General features: G+C 39.7%; 1 protein-coding gene across 3 annotated transcripts in view; it reads right to left on the reverse strand.

Moving 5' to 3' along the window:
• cadpsa (Ca2+-dependent activator protein for secretion a) overlaps nucleotides 1-15,424 on the reverse strand; it is a 126,500-nt gene that overhangs the window by 11,002 nt on the left and 100,074 nt on the right. For all 3 annotated transcript variants that reach the window (XM_058631681.1, XM_058631680.1, XM_058631679.1), the window contains 4 exons: nucleotides 12,523-12,597; nucleotides 11,584-11,667; nucleotides 11,087-11,119; nucleotides 8,815-8,922 (listed from right to left, as the gene is read on the reverse strand). In XM_058631681.1, coding sequence (XP_058487664.1) covers nucleotides 8,815-8,922; nucleotides 11,087-11,119; nucleotides 11,584-11,667; nucleotides 12,523-12,597 — 300 coding nt within the window. The remainder of the gene's footprint in view (nucleotides 1-8,814; nucleotides 8,923-11,086; nucleotides 11,120-11,583; nucleotides 11,668-12,522; nucleotides 12,598-15,424) is intronic.

Raw genomic sequence — 15,424 nt, forward strand, 5'->3', positions numbered from 1 at the left:
ATTCACCCCACCAGCCCTCATCAATAAGCCAGCAGGACCCTACAAAGGAGAAGTCTCCATTAAACTTGCATTTCCCTCCTCTCGGAGTGATCGCTGCATTAGTGTCCTTAGCCATTTCCTCCCAGCAACAAGGCAACTGGGAATGTTCATAGAAGATTAAGAGCAAAGAAACGAAGCAGGGTAACAAAATGCTCTCTCTCTCAGTAATTATTAAGGACTCTATAAGCTGCTTACAGACTTCATTAAACGGAAGTGAAACCTTTTCAGAGCATGTTTGGAACAGTCACACACAGTCAGTTTAACCTATCCTAGTTGGCTGGCCTTTTTTTATTACTGTGACCTTTGGCTATTTTTTCCTTCCTATTGGTTGTGTAATCCTTTGGCAGTTATTTTGCTTTAACTTGAATGAGATTACTGCCGTGGAAAACAACAGCAAGTTGTTGATGGTATATTGCAATCATGGTGTTTTGGTTGGGAAAGACTGGTTGTTTATTTTCAGGCAGGAACAGAAGACTGATCTAAAGGAGCCAGTCCGACAGTGAAATATTGCAGAGATATAATTCAGATTGTTTCTTGTTGTTTGATGTAATCAGTTACAGTTTTCTTAATGGGTAAGAAAAAAATATATAATATGTAAATTCAAAAAATCTATATGAAGCAATAGAAAACATCGAAAATCTCATGATACCCTGGCCCCAAACTTCTCCCATTCACTGTTAACACTGTAATACTAATATCATGAAAATTTGAATCACACAATTTGTATTTAACAAAAGTATTTGCGTATCATTATAAACATGGAGAAATGGCCAAACATATCATGCGTCCAAAAGCTCCCCTGATTTACAAGGATCGCCACTGGCCAGAGAAAATTCTATATCAGTTGAGTCAAGTTTGCGTGTTGACTGAGCTCAGTGTTGATTAAATTGTTCACTTGCCGCGGCAGCGGGGCCAGCGGTTTCTGACCGGAGCCTGCAAAATGGTGAAGTCTTCCCTCAGACAGCCAAGTGGTATGACTGCAGCTCCATCACCCACTCACTAGTCTGCTGGCATTCTCTGTCAGCATCCCCAACACACATACATGCACACACACACAGATACACCACCCACCGTGACCAAAGTATAGAAACTGCGATGACAACAATCTCAAATCCCCCAATCAGCGGCTCAATCTGACCTCTGCCCTCACTCTGCTCCACCACAGTCGTCCACCACTTGGTAAGCAGAGCGAGACGGGAGAACCAGCAGCGATTAAAAAGCGCTTTAACTTTCGTCACACAGAAGTGCAATTTTGCCATGCTTGTGAATCTGATAACTACCAAGGTCAAAGGAAATACTTCAAATCAATCAATGAGCAGGACTCCTAATCCGCTCCGGCCGAAGCCAGATTAAGTGTATAATTGACCTACGTAATCCCAGTATCTCCAGCAAGCCTAGTTCCAGGGGGTGGGGGGTGTTTGTGTCTGTGTGTTTGGAAGGGGGTGTGTCAGATTTTGTTGTTCTACAGCACCATCTCCGTCTTGTTCTTCCTTCCTGCTCTCTTTGTGGTGTATCAGTGCAGGACTGGATTTAGCTCAGGCTAAAGACATGGCTTTTTTTAATCAATGATCCCTGGGGCTGTGCCGTGCTAAGTCCCCCCTCCAGTATCATTTAAGCACATCTGTTTTAATCTGGGCCTCTTCAGCCACTCTTTCAAGAACTAAACCAGAGAGGGAATGGAGGCGGGGGATGAAGGGGGAAACCAAATTAATTTCTCTCTCTGTCTCTGAACACACACACACACAGACTAATACAGGGATGCTGCGAACTGCATGAAGCAAGTTTCTGGGGTGCTCCTGATTCCATCTTCAATGACATTAATGTTGAGTTACACGAAGATCTGACTTTACTCACAGAAAATTGTCAGAACATGATATTTGGTGATGGAGTAATATGCTCTCCTTTTGCCTGTACCTGACTGTTTGGTATTACAGGGTAAAAGAGATATCAGCCATCTTCGTTTGGACACAAAAATGTGTGCAGACTAGCCCGACTGGGGATCAAATCCCGTCACTTTTTAGCTGGAAATCAAAAGACTTTACAACTGAGCCACAGTCACACCGGTTATGTGTTACCTGGCTCTACACAGTCCTGCCCCCAGCTGTGATATCCTAGCATCCCGATGTTGGACAGCAAATGTAATCCATCAAATAAGATGATAGTGCCTTGCCTATTTCTTACACCTAAGAGTGAGCCCAGACACAAGGCAAATAATGAATTAATCATTGCCCCAATGCACAGAAAAGATAGCGTCTGATTAGAATAACAGAACCACCATCATCAACAAAATGCACATAAGACACTTCACTGGACACTCAGTCCACTTCAGACTTTAGTCCATGGACCAAGATGTCTCACAATCCCTCTCACCATGCAGTGAAGGCCCTGGTAACACCTACTTCCACTGTACTCACAATAACACAATACCAAAGGGACATGGCAACAAATACACACACTGCAGGATGGATGAGCTAACTTCCATGACTTCAGAATCCTAGCAGGGCAACGCATAGCATTGCCTTCGTCAGGGGAGGAGAGGAAACCCAGTCAAACTGAAGGGCCGCTAGCTTCAGTCCTTCATTGGAAGATTTTTGACCTTGGTGTGATCTAGATTTAACGTTTGATTGCTTAACCTCAGTTATGATAGTGGTACTCAGTGTCCCTCTGGGAAATTGGATAGAGGAGGCCAACAAGTGCAAGAACGGAACATTAGTTGAACTCACAGTGGAGTGCAGACAATGCGGTGGAGGACATGTATGAACTCAGTGAGTTGGGCTATAAGGGCTTTGTATGCCAGTCACTGCAACAAGCTCTCTGACTCCTTGACAGCAAAAGTTTACTGGAGAGAAAAGCTACCACAGAGACTGCAGAGGAGGTGTTCAATGTTGTAGCAGATGGGGACTGATCATCCCTGACTGGGTCAACCAGGTGGGGGTGTATAATAATCAAAGACTCAAACACCTGATGACCTGGGTGCATCACTACAGATTTGTCCGAGCTGCACCAACGGGCGTTTGAGTGACACAAAAAGAAAAACATTATGCAAAATGACTTGTGAGTTGTATCTGCTTAATATGGAGATGATCTGAGGCAGCAACAGATCAAGGAATAATACCGGCATAACAAGAGCCACCTCTCTGCAGGGGATTTTCATGCAAGTTTAATCAGGATTTCACAGACACCTGCCTTCACAATATTTCCTACAAAAGCTGACAATAACATTAAGTATTTCACAATTGGATTGCTAGCCGCAATTGTAGTAAAATGGCATAAAGTAAATCTGATTTACGGAAAACACCAAGAAGTAGCACATTCTCTGCTTAAGAAGGAGCAGAAACAACAAGTGCAAAGCATTTTCCACTTGATTGGTAAGAGAAGTGGGTCAAATGTCAATTAAAAATGAATCTATGTCAGAACTTAGACAGTATTAGCTACAGATAATATTTCCCAGATTATGACTCATTTCCTGAGATGCTGTTGTTTGTTTAACATTGTAAGCATTATACCACATAGATGTCAAATATCTAGTGTTGACACATATTTGGAAATTAAGAGGCCACAGTGAAATAATCTTCTTACTGTGGCTGATATTAGAAGACGTCTTAAGATAAATACATGTCATAATCCCAATTAAAATTGTATAAAACCTCTGATTGTCTCTGGAAGGAATCACAGCCAACAATGATTTAGAAAGCTAAATTACACTGAGGCTGAGAGAAAGTGTCTCCATCTCCGTCTGTCCAAAAAACAACACAAACTTTGTTGTTCACATTCACATTTGGCAGGAATGTGTAAAATAAAGCATTTTTTAAAGTATCTGATGTGTTGATGTGATTAGAACTGTAATCTCTTTACAGTCAGCTTTCATTACGCTAGGGTATTTGATGAGGCCCTTTAATTCTACGTTATGGCCCATGTAAAGACTTTAATCTTGTCAAGGAGCATAAAAAAATGTGCCTACTCTTGAACATCATATAATGTCTTTTTAGTCTTAAAAAAGTCAAACGGATCATATAAAGCTGGGTTTTCAAAGCGCTTGCTGTATATGTTGCTCTGACTGACTTGTTTACACTTTATGTATTTTTAAACAAAAACAGGGTATTTAAATTGTGGTTAGGTGCAGGTTAAGGTTAGGTGTAATTGGTTATGGTTAAGTTTAGGGACAACGCTTTGTTTAGGCTGTCCAAATGAATAGAATTCAATGCAATGTCCTAAGAAGAATAGCCCTGCAACTCTGTGTGTGTGTCCTCTAAAAATAAGGTCAGGATGGACTCCTCTTAATCTTTGCTTTGTTAGGTGGCCTCTCCCTTCCCTTGTGTACTGATGACTTCATTATTATATCTGTTTCCCTGGTGAGGATTACAACCTGTGTTCATACACTCTCACAATGAGGTGGCTCGTCAGCACTGTCGTATGGCTCATTGGTTTTGACTAAGTCCTTTGCTAAAATAGTATCCTGCGACGTACTAATGCTAAGTTTGTCATTTTAAAATAAGGTGCATGACCTCCAATTCTCCAAGGTGGTATTTTTTTCTATTTTTCAATCTTATAAAATGAAATAAAAATCTTTTGTCTTGGGCTAACACATCCAAACTAGTTAAAGACAAATAGTCTTTAACCAGTTCCACAGAAATGAGGTTCTAGCTCATTAGGACCAGGTCTCCATGAGGACTACTGGTGCCAAGAAGGTCAGCATTTAGGCCAGACATCTTTCTAAAGAGGTATTAAATACAAGAACACACACACACACACACACACACACACACACACACACACACACACACACACTGCCTTGGTGAGCTGTAACACCACTCTATTTGTCCCCTTAGAGAATGAATATTTTTTAAAAGACTATGAAACTGTGTGAAATTGTCAGTTTAAGAGAAAGACATTTTTCTAAGCTCTCAAAGTTCAACAAATAGACAACAGTTGACTTATGTGTCCTCGAGGCTCCAGCTAAGTGGGAATGTTTGGTCAAAAAAATAGAGCGAAAATCTTTTAAGAAAGTCAGCTTTTACTTTGAAATCCAGACGTAACTCTACGGTAGTCTACTGAAGATTTCAGGCAGGTATAAAGTAGATATACTCTTTCAAGTATATATATATATATTTTTTTTTCCTAACTCTTCTTAAATTGCTGTGGCTGTTCACACTAATGAGCATGCCTTGATTTATTTGCAACCACCACCACCATATTACCACTTTTACTATTTCATTGTTCTAATGGTTAAAACTAATTTCATGTTACAGCAGCAAGAGAAGAGCTATGATTCACTCAACTTCACTTGTCTCTTTTCTCTTTCTGTCTCTCTCTCTGACATTTTAACAGTCATACTTAAGGATGTTCACATCCTATCACATCACTAAAAATGGATGCTATCACAAGGTCTTCCATTGTAAAAAGCGTTTGTAAGGACAATGTATCAAAAATCTTTACTAAAAATGGAAACTTTAGCAGACATTGTATCAATTATACTATGATCTGGTTGGCTGGAACTGAGCCATGTTGCAGTTTAAAGGGCATGGAAAATTACTTCAGACCTACAGATGAGCAACGTTGCCTCTGAGGAAAAAGCCAAGCATTAATGCACCATGTAGTGTGACAAGAAAGAGCGGGGTAGATTTAAAAAAGGGTAGAGTGACAAGAAAATCACAACAGAGTGACAGAGAGAAGCCAGCTAGTGACACCTTCGCCGGCCTGTGCAATGCCGTGGGGAGAACTGATACAGGATGACAACAGAGGGAAACCAGAGGTGAGACAAAACTCGGCAGAAAAGCTCTTTTGGAGGAAAACAGGATACATGACGAGGCAGTGGGTCGAGATGCAGCAATGAACAGCAGCAAACATCCAGCACCAGAGCACCTCTCTGTCAGTGTCACCCTGTGTCAGGACCAACACAGAGCAAGAGGAAAGGAGACGTGTTACAATTCAGACCTTGATTCAACACAAAGGCATGAAGAGATAGATGCAAGAAGTCGGTCTCCACTGTTTTCACTGTTGTTTCAGCTCCCCCGCCTTTCAGTTAATATTGACAGTAAAACCAAAACAAATCAAAATCAAATCACAGCCAGTGTGAAGTGGATTAAAAGGCAAAGACCGTCATTTGAGTGTGATGAAGCAAATTCCGTTAAGTCCGATAAGGGCATAAATAACTTCATCAAGAGCATCAAGACTTTTAGAAAACATGTTTGTGTGTTTGTCTCCCCTTGGAGGTCACAGATTAACCTCAGTAATCTTTGATTCCAGATTACTGTACAGACAGTATACCGTGTGCATTGTGCTGAGTGAGCAGAGGTTAGGAACCACGTTGTTTATTTGGTCATTTTCTACACTCATCAGGTTCACAATAAGCAATAGAGAATAAGTGAAAGTTCAAAATAAGGTTTAAATGGCATTACAAATGGTTGAGAATGAACCACCTTTAAATCACCACCTTGCTCTATATTTCAACCCAGTGACTTTTATTTCCGTTGTTGTATCCGTCTGTTTGACTGTGTGAGGTGGTTGCAATGCTGCTGGTTACAATGTTAAACATTCTGTCCGGTTTCCACCTTAGTTGGTAACAGAAATGCTTTAAACGTGTGGTTGTGATTGACCACACACAGTTTCAGGTTGGATAGAAATTGGTCTAAATGACAAGGGAGCTGACCACAAGAGTGATTAGATATGTGTTCGGGATTGTTTTTTACAAACCACAAATAGTGAGCTCATTTCAAAGAATAAATAAATAAATAATGTCAATTATTTACACGTCCGCAGACGTGCATGGTGATTTAACCGGCTGTGGCACTTTTGGCAGAACTGAGGTTATCACCTCCTCTTCACCTCATTATGAGAAATGTATTTAAATTCAAATGCTTGTGAACTGTGTGAAACATTATGGCACATACTAAAGGCTTTGCCAAAATGTCACATTATAAATGTATTTATAATTTGTTCTGTGCACACAACCTTTGCAGAAAAAAAAAAAATAAATAAAATGACCTTAACACAGAATTGTCAGTCCACAATATTTGAGACACAGCAGCAGCAAGCACATGTTTAATTTGTGGTTCCAAAAAAAACAAAAACTAAATGACAACAGAAAATTGGGGAAAAAACATGGCCGAAAGGTTTTAACACTTGGACTGGTGGATGGTCATCCGCAGGCTATCAATCATGCTGCAATCACAGCCACTCTTTCACCAAGGCAGTCCATTTGAATTACACTCCATTCAAATAAATCACACTCCTCCCTCACTCATTTCTTGCTACACCAATGCCACCTCCACCCCAGCTTCCACCTTCCTAGATGAGAGTTTAACAGGTGGTAGGTGGCTGCCTGTAAACATGGAGCTAAGGCTTCTTACTAAGTGGTCTTTTGTGCTTCTTTTTCACTCGATTAACTGTTGTTTGTCGATTCAGAAAGAAAGAGCACCGCTGAGGATAATCCCTCCTCGAGATCAGCAGACAGTGCACAGAAACACCATGAGACAAAGGAGCTAATAGGGAGGAGCATCGAGGACAGTGGCGCGCACACGCACGAGGGCGACTTTAAAAAGAGAAACAGAGAAGGATTCGCGGAGAGCAGTGTGTCACTGCTGAGGTGATTATTTCTGTACATTTAGGGGAGAAAACCTTCAGTTTGAACTAAGAGGAGGCTCAACAGTGAGGCTTAGAGATTTACTCGACCTCATCTCACACAAGGGAGGAAAACATTGGACTGTTTTGCAAGTTGATTACAGCTCAGCTTTGTCAGCTGTGAAGACCGACTATGATGCATCAGTACAGTCAGCTTCACAAAGTAACTTGCAAAAGACCCAGAAAGACATGAAGCTGCATGAGATGTTGGCCAAATGACTGACATACATGATACAAAAAATGGAGCGGGTGCAATTATTATAATCATTAGTGTTGACAATAGATCTGGCATCATTTTAAGTACTACGGCAGCATTATTTGTAAGATTTTTTTTTTTTTTTTTTTTTTTAATTAGCTGCATTTTAGGCAAGTGGCAACCAACTCTGAACTGACGTTTTGAAGGCTTGAGTTTAGTATTTTGTTAAGCACCACACTGGTTTTCTTCAAACCCAGGTGTCTGACCGTGGACCTATTGGTGCTGGCTGTCAATCACATAGGCACCACGCTCCGATATATGTCACGCTTTATCTTCTATGTGACTACAAAAATGGACACCTAACTTCGCACAGCAAAAAACAAACAAACATTCAGAGGTAAATTGGACAACCTAAACTTGACCACAGGTGTGAGAGTGAATGGTTGTTCATTTCTGTATCTTGGCCCTGCAGTGGACTGGTGACCTGTCCCGGGTGTTGTGGTGTTTTCCCCATGTAAACTGGGATTAGCTCCAGTAGATAAAGGAGGAAAAATCGGTGGAGTGAGTGAGTGAGTGAGTGAGTGAGGTATCTAGAGAAAGTACTCAAGTTCGCCAAAATCCATCATTTCATTTTTGAGTTATGTTGCTCATAATCTGAGAGACAAACAAGCAAATCTCCAAAAATGGCTCATTACATAATCTCCTTATTAATAATAATAATAATAATAATAATAATAATAATAATGTTTGTAATAGCAAAATAATATTGACAAGAAAAAGCATACAGCACTGAAGATGTTTTGTAATATTTAATCTCATGACACTGGACTGATACTGTACTAATAGATCTGCCTTGTGTTTGTTTTAATCTCCTCCGTGGAGAGATCCCAGGTGGATGGAATGAGTGTGTATTATTAAGCCTCCCTATGTGGGGTGTGGAGATGCTATTGCTTACTTACATCAAATAATCTCTCTATGTACACCTCCTCGTTGACCTTCTCCCGCAGCATGTCCTGGGAATGACGGACAAACGTTACATAACCATCGGCCACATCCATCCCTGGCTTCTGCAAAAGACAGAAGAGGGAAGAGGGAAAAGAGGATGGCATTTTTTTAGTTAGTGTCACAATATTATTTAATACAGTTCTGATGAAACACACTTTCTAGAACTTTCTAAAACCATGACACATATTTGAAATCAGTGTCTCCATAAAGGATAAAGTTGACCTCTGACCTTTTTATCACAAATTTGCTGCGAGACCGTGAATGACAGCTGTTTGTTAAGATCTTTACTGCATGGACTTTGGTGCAGGTGACTGAGTGGTTTACAAAATGTGCCGCGTTTCCATGATGGTACGGTTCAGTTAAGTACAGTATGGTACAGTTTGGAACAGTAAAGCCCTGGGCCGTGCTTGTGTTTCGCTCCACCCAGACCGTACTGTACCATTTTACTCTGGTACCCCAAGGGAAGGGTGCCAAAAATGGAACATTTGGGGCTGGTTATTCTGTTACTAATACTAATGGAAAACACACAAACAAAAATACGTACTGTACCAAACCAAACCAAACCGTTTCACTCAGTGGAAACATGGCCAAAATACATTCAAAACATATTGGTAAAATATCATAGATCTCAAGCTTTCATCGATTACGTTTTTTTTCCTTGTGTCCATGCAGTGTGTTCAGAAAGAGCGAGGCTCTGTCTCAGATCAGTTGTTGATGCAGCAGTCACACAGAGTAACACAGTCAGCCCTGACTATGTGCCAGTATCTCAGACAACCACACTTCTAAACCATGAACCAACACTATTGAATGATACATCTTCACAGGTTAGCTGTAGGCTACTGGACTTGCTTGAGATAAGTTGAAGTCACCCTCTTCTTCATTGTCTCCTTTTTACGAGAACAAGAACATGAGTGTGCCACCAAGTGGACTGGAAGGTCCATATAAGCTCCATATATAAGATGGAGCATGCACAGTTAGCATGTATGGTCTGATGAATGAATTTAAGTCACACAGACCCCAGCGGACCTCTGACACACAGACGTATATATGAAGTAGGAGCTCGGCCTCATACTACAGCTTTGCCATTCACTGTTTGGGATTCAGTGTCTTGTTCCCACTTCATACACACATTTTGGTTACGGTAGAAGGTAGACAGTTTGAATGCCTACCATTCTGACATTTTAATTATTCATTGTGGACAATGGATTGAACTTGTGGGCCAAAAAATGTCTTTGTAACATCTACATTTCTTATCTCTTTTCTCCCTTTACTCCAGCTGACATGAATGCAAGAAGTTACAGGAAAACATTTATAGCCAACCGCCACTAAACTTAGTTATCACATGTGCAATGGCTCTTACAACGTGTAAATGAGTGTCTTTTTTCACCAGTCAAACTCTAATTTTGGACATTAAGGACATAATTAGCATGCCGGGCTGGAAACTGTGACCCCTGCCAGCGTACACAGTGCCTCGTCACATTCCCTGACAAGGCATTAATTTGAAATTTGGCATGTTGCTGCGGCCGAAGTGTTGGCAGCTAATACAGATCTCATGCATCCACACAGAAACACACACACACACACCGCCCCCGCTGCCACCCTCACAGTAGAATGGGCATGTGTTGTCCAACATGGACTCACAATATATACAGCGCAGAGAGCGTGGCACGAGGCATCGCTGGCTGTCAGTGTCTGGCCACATGCTTATGAATGGACATTTGGGGGAAGAAAAAAACACAGGGACCTTTGATGTGAAAATATGGCAAGTAGTATCATCCAGATTATGATTCTACATGTGAACTCCAAATATTTGTACATGCAAGAAACACACACACACACCCACATGCCTTGCTAGGGAACAAATTATGCCTCAAATAATTCTTAAAATTAAGGTTAAAAATTTGAATGAAAGTTTAGTCACAAATGTTGTTTATGCTTTGGAACCATAATATACTGCATAATAATACATCAGCAGACATTTACTTCTTATTTACAGACATAACCTGCTCAGATTCTAATTTTGTCATGTCCCATGTTGTTGTGTTTTAAACCAGACTTTTCTTTAGAATCACTGGCAACACATTTATGAGGCTCATTATAAGTGAGCATGTGACTGTTTAAGCACTAAAACCTTAAAATGGATGCACGTCAGATTGTGCACATTCACTAAAACAGAGTCTGAAAAATAAACAGATAAATAAATCAATAAATGAGTAAATAACTTACAGGTACATCCACATATTTCGAAGCAGCTTTCACCTTGACAGAGAAAAGAGAGAAGCAGATAAACTAAGGAGTCCAGCTGTGGCACCAATATCCAGAACAAAAGCTGCAGTCTGTAGTTTGGTGCCCACTGAAGTGGCAACTGTGGAGATTTCAACTGCAAAAGTGCACTCACACGCTTGATAATGTGGCTTTTGTAAGACTGTGGGAAACCAGTTAAGCTGATTTCTACAGAGTGAAAAAGTCTAACTGTTTTAAAATTAGCGTGAAATATTTCATTTACATAAGGTATAATTGTTTATGCAAAATGATGATTCAGGAAAAAGAGTGTCAGCATGCATGGGGTCTGTTACGTCTTTATTGCTGAGGAACATATTGAAATATTAAGGTGAACTAAGCCATACAGGTAAAAACAAAGACTATATCACTGTAATTATACAGTTTTAAAAAGAAAGAAAGACAAGTAAATATTATTTTTATTGTTGATGAGTTATACTTACTGTGAAAGATAGGAAGGAAGAAAAGAGTGTCCCCTCATCATATCTGGAGAGTTTGGCTAAGACACTCTCTAGAATGACCATAAACTAAGAAACAGGAAAAGAGAAAACAATTCTTTTGACAATTGAAACTCAAATAAAAAAGGGGGGTCTTTATCTCACAGTAGTACACAGTTGTATGCAGAAGGGGAAACAGCTGTAAGGTCATATTTTCCAGTCGCAAAACAAGGTGATGACAACAGCTGTGTGTCTGCATGTTCCCACTGTTCCTGCAATGCATGAGCCATTCTGCAGTTTGTATTTGGAACTAAAACCCAGGCTTGGTGATGGCTCTTTGTCCGCCTTTAAATTAATAAGATTGTGTCCCACCTCCTTTAACAAAACACAACAGACCTCATGGTTGTGTAAATTCTTAATGTGTTGTTAAAACTAAATGAGTTAAATTTAACATACATTGTGACTGTGTATTGTGATAATCAGAACTGGAGTTAAAAAAAAGAAGTGACACTTCTTTCTTTTTTTTAACATGCAAAACTGATTGTGTAGAAGAAGGCAGTGAATGATCACATCATCCCTTTTGAGGTGTAACAGTTGACGTTCCCACATGTTCAATTTCGCCCATTAGTGTCCAGGAACCATGAAAAACACTGCTTCTGCTTCAGCAACGGGACACAACCCAAGTTGATCATTCATCTTTGTCTCTCATTTTCAGTCTCCTCAAGTCTCTTAGTTGGGTCTCTTTGTCATTTGGGTGTCTGAGAGACATTTTTGAGGTAAAGATTTTTTTATGGATCACTTTAATCGACATGTGGGTAAGTAATTGAGTTTCCCTGAGTCACATTGCAGTATTTGTTGTTACATTGTTGTCACTGTTTATCTCTCTCTGGTCATCCGATTTACAGCCACCAATTTAAATGTATGTCACAGCATGCAATTCAGTACCTTTGCTACAAGCAGAGTTATCATCTCCTTCACCGTCTCCTCAATTAGGTTGTCGATTTGGGAGTGATATTGTCTCTGTATAGAAATAAAGAAGACAGGTTACTCTTCCAATTCACACTCAATAAACCCCAACCTGAGGAGAGACAACATATGACAATGACAAAATAAAAATATCAGCGGTTGAATAAATATGTATCCTGCTGTTATTCAAACGAAGACAACCAAGAAGTCCCTGTACAATCCTTTCTCGAGCAGTTTTCTCAGTTGCAGATCTATTTCTGCTGATGTTTGTGAGCAGTACAAGTCCAAGAGTTCAGAAGATAATATCTGGAAATGTAAGGTCATGGTGCAAGTAAGAAATTAATACATTCTAGTTGCGATCCATGAACCAAACTGAGAGGCCATGACAGAGGTTTGTTCTCTCCGAGTGCTTTAAAAGTGGTATACGATGGCACTTTGGTCATGTAATCAATAGATCAGTATATGGACTAATGTTATTTCATTTTGCTGGATAGTAGTTTAATAAAACATGCACCATTATTTCTATGTCTATGTTGTCAGTTGTTCTTTCCAAGTAAGCTTTTAAAAGTATTAACACACTCTGGTTATTATGGGTCTGCAGTTAGCGTCTTCATGGGGTCTCTCGATTTAAAAATAGGAGTGACAATGGCAATGGTGTGTCACTGGGGAAAGTACTATGTGTAAAAGACAAGTTAATTAAACGTGCCATTTCCCATGTCTGGAATCTTTGTAGTAGTAGCTGTAGTAGCATGTTATCATAGCTGACTGATGGCTACATGAATAAATGCTATATGACAGAGAATTGAGGGGAATGAGAGGGTGAGGTCTGATATAAGGCATGAACTCCAGCTCTACAGGTAAGTTATGGGACAGCCCTAGATGCTTATTAACAGAGATACTATGACAGAAGGACATTTACACATAGAGAATGTGTTTGTTTGTTTTCACATGATGATGCTTTTAACCCCAATCTAATATCTATCTTATATTAATATACTTGTAGTATCATGTGACAACCAAACTCAAACCCTTAGCTGAAATACACACTTCTTTAATCGTAAATATAGTAAATAATATATGAAATGAATCCAGTGGATTACATTCTAATTGTGATGTAAGCATGTAATAAAGGATCAGAGAGAGTGATGTTTAGGTTCAGATTTAAGAATTAAAGCTACTGTCAGCGATGTCATCTTTTGGATCACTTCCTGTCTGTTGCAAGCATTACCACCCACTCTGTGTCACCTCGAGAAAACACTCATGAGCCTCAGGAGCAGAGAAGACTGGCTCTTTGTGCTGCTTATGTTGGCCTGTCCTTTGGTCAGGCTGCAGAGAATATTCTCTGCATGGACAGTCAGTGTGTTTTCACATGCAGGTAAAACATCTGATTTTAGTCGTAGTAAATTAGTAGTATTAGTAAATTTGGTGACTTTTAATACAAGTATCAGAAATCATTGAGCTCTTAAGGCCGTGGTATACTTCCATGCACATACTGCGCGCGCCGAAGTGTGCATAGCATTGCTCGTCGCATATCACAGATCCTGTAGTATCCCAATTCACCATGGCGTGGCAGTACTGAATGCTGGGAATAGGACGTATTCCTACCAACGATGAGACAAACAACAAAGAGAACAATGCTACAGCTCCCTCGTACATGGCTGGTTTAAACGGCTTACAGCTGAAAGGCTTGGATGTCTATCCTTGGTGACTACTTCTTCTCTTCTTTTTTTTTTTTTCTGCTTGTGAGCAGGGCTCAATACTCCACCTACCAGTGGGGCGGAAGTTCAGTTTGCGCATGCGCTGTCCATGCGCACCCATTGATGATACGCATGGTATGATTATACCAGGGCCTTTATATCATCATTATGACAACATTAAAATACAACAGTGTAAATAGTCCTTCTGAATTCAGTTATGAACACAACACAGGCAAATTCATACCCAGTAAGATAATAGTTCTCTGACTTCTTCTTCTGCTAATAATAGTAGAATATTTGGTTGATTTGTGCCCCCTAGTGGTACAAGGCTTAATTACACAGCATGTGAAGTCCAGAGAAATCACACACAAATGACAGGAAACAACACTGGGTTAATTAAATCAATGTGCAATCATTTAAATCCTTTATGGTAGTTAACCCAAGTCCTATTACAAAACTTTAACAAAAAATAATTCATTGAGAGCTGCTTTTTCATTTTCTTGTTATTCTTTTAAACTGCTATGTTTTACATTGAATATTAATGAATTAATCAAGTGTTTGTTTCAAAAGTATTTTTTTATTGACTAAAAAAAAAAAGAAATCTCCACTGACGCATGGCCCAAAGATTAAAAGACTCTGTGACAGTTGGTGCTGCTGAAGCACTGCAGTGACAGAAACAGCCTCATTGTGACAAATCCCTTTGTTCAGTTTAACAGCACTAGCAGAACAGTGAAGGACTTCGCAATAATTAATTCATCGTTAGAAATCTGCATCAGTCACGAGATTCTGTGAAAGATGAGACCTATCACTTCCACCCCATGTATATTCAAAGCTATCTACACATATGCTAATGAAATCCAAACAATTAAAGAGGAGGAAGACAGACAGGGAAAACTGATGACTAATTATACATTTGGGAGCTGGAGGGTGAGATTTCAATTGAATTTGTAGCCACACTTACCCAGTCTCTCACAAACTTTCACAAGACAGAGAGGAGGAAAAAAAAAAAAGAAACTAAAAATAATGTGAACACTGCAAAACAAGTGAGACACAAAGAAACAAAGATGCCTGAGTAAAAATAAAAAAATAAAAATCACTTTCACACCTTAATCTGCTAATGCCATTTAAAATCAAAACATAACAATTCGTTTTAATGACCTTTAAATGTTCAGACATTTCAAAAG

Source organism: Solea solea, chromosome 6, assembly GCF_958295425.1.
Source record: "Solea solea chromosome 6, fSolSol10.1, whole genome shotgun sequence".
Lineage (NCBI taxonomy): Eukaryota > Metazoa > Chordata > Actinopteri > Pleuronectiformes > Soleidae > Solea > Solea solea.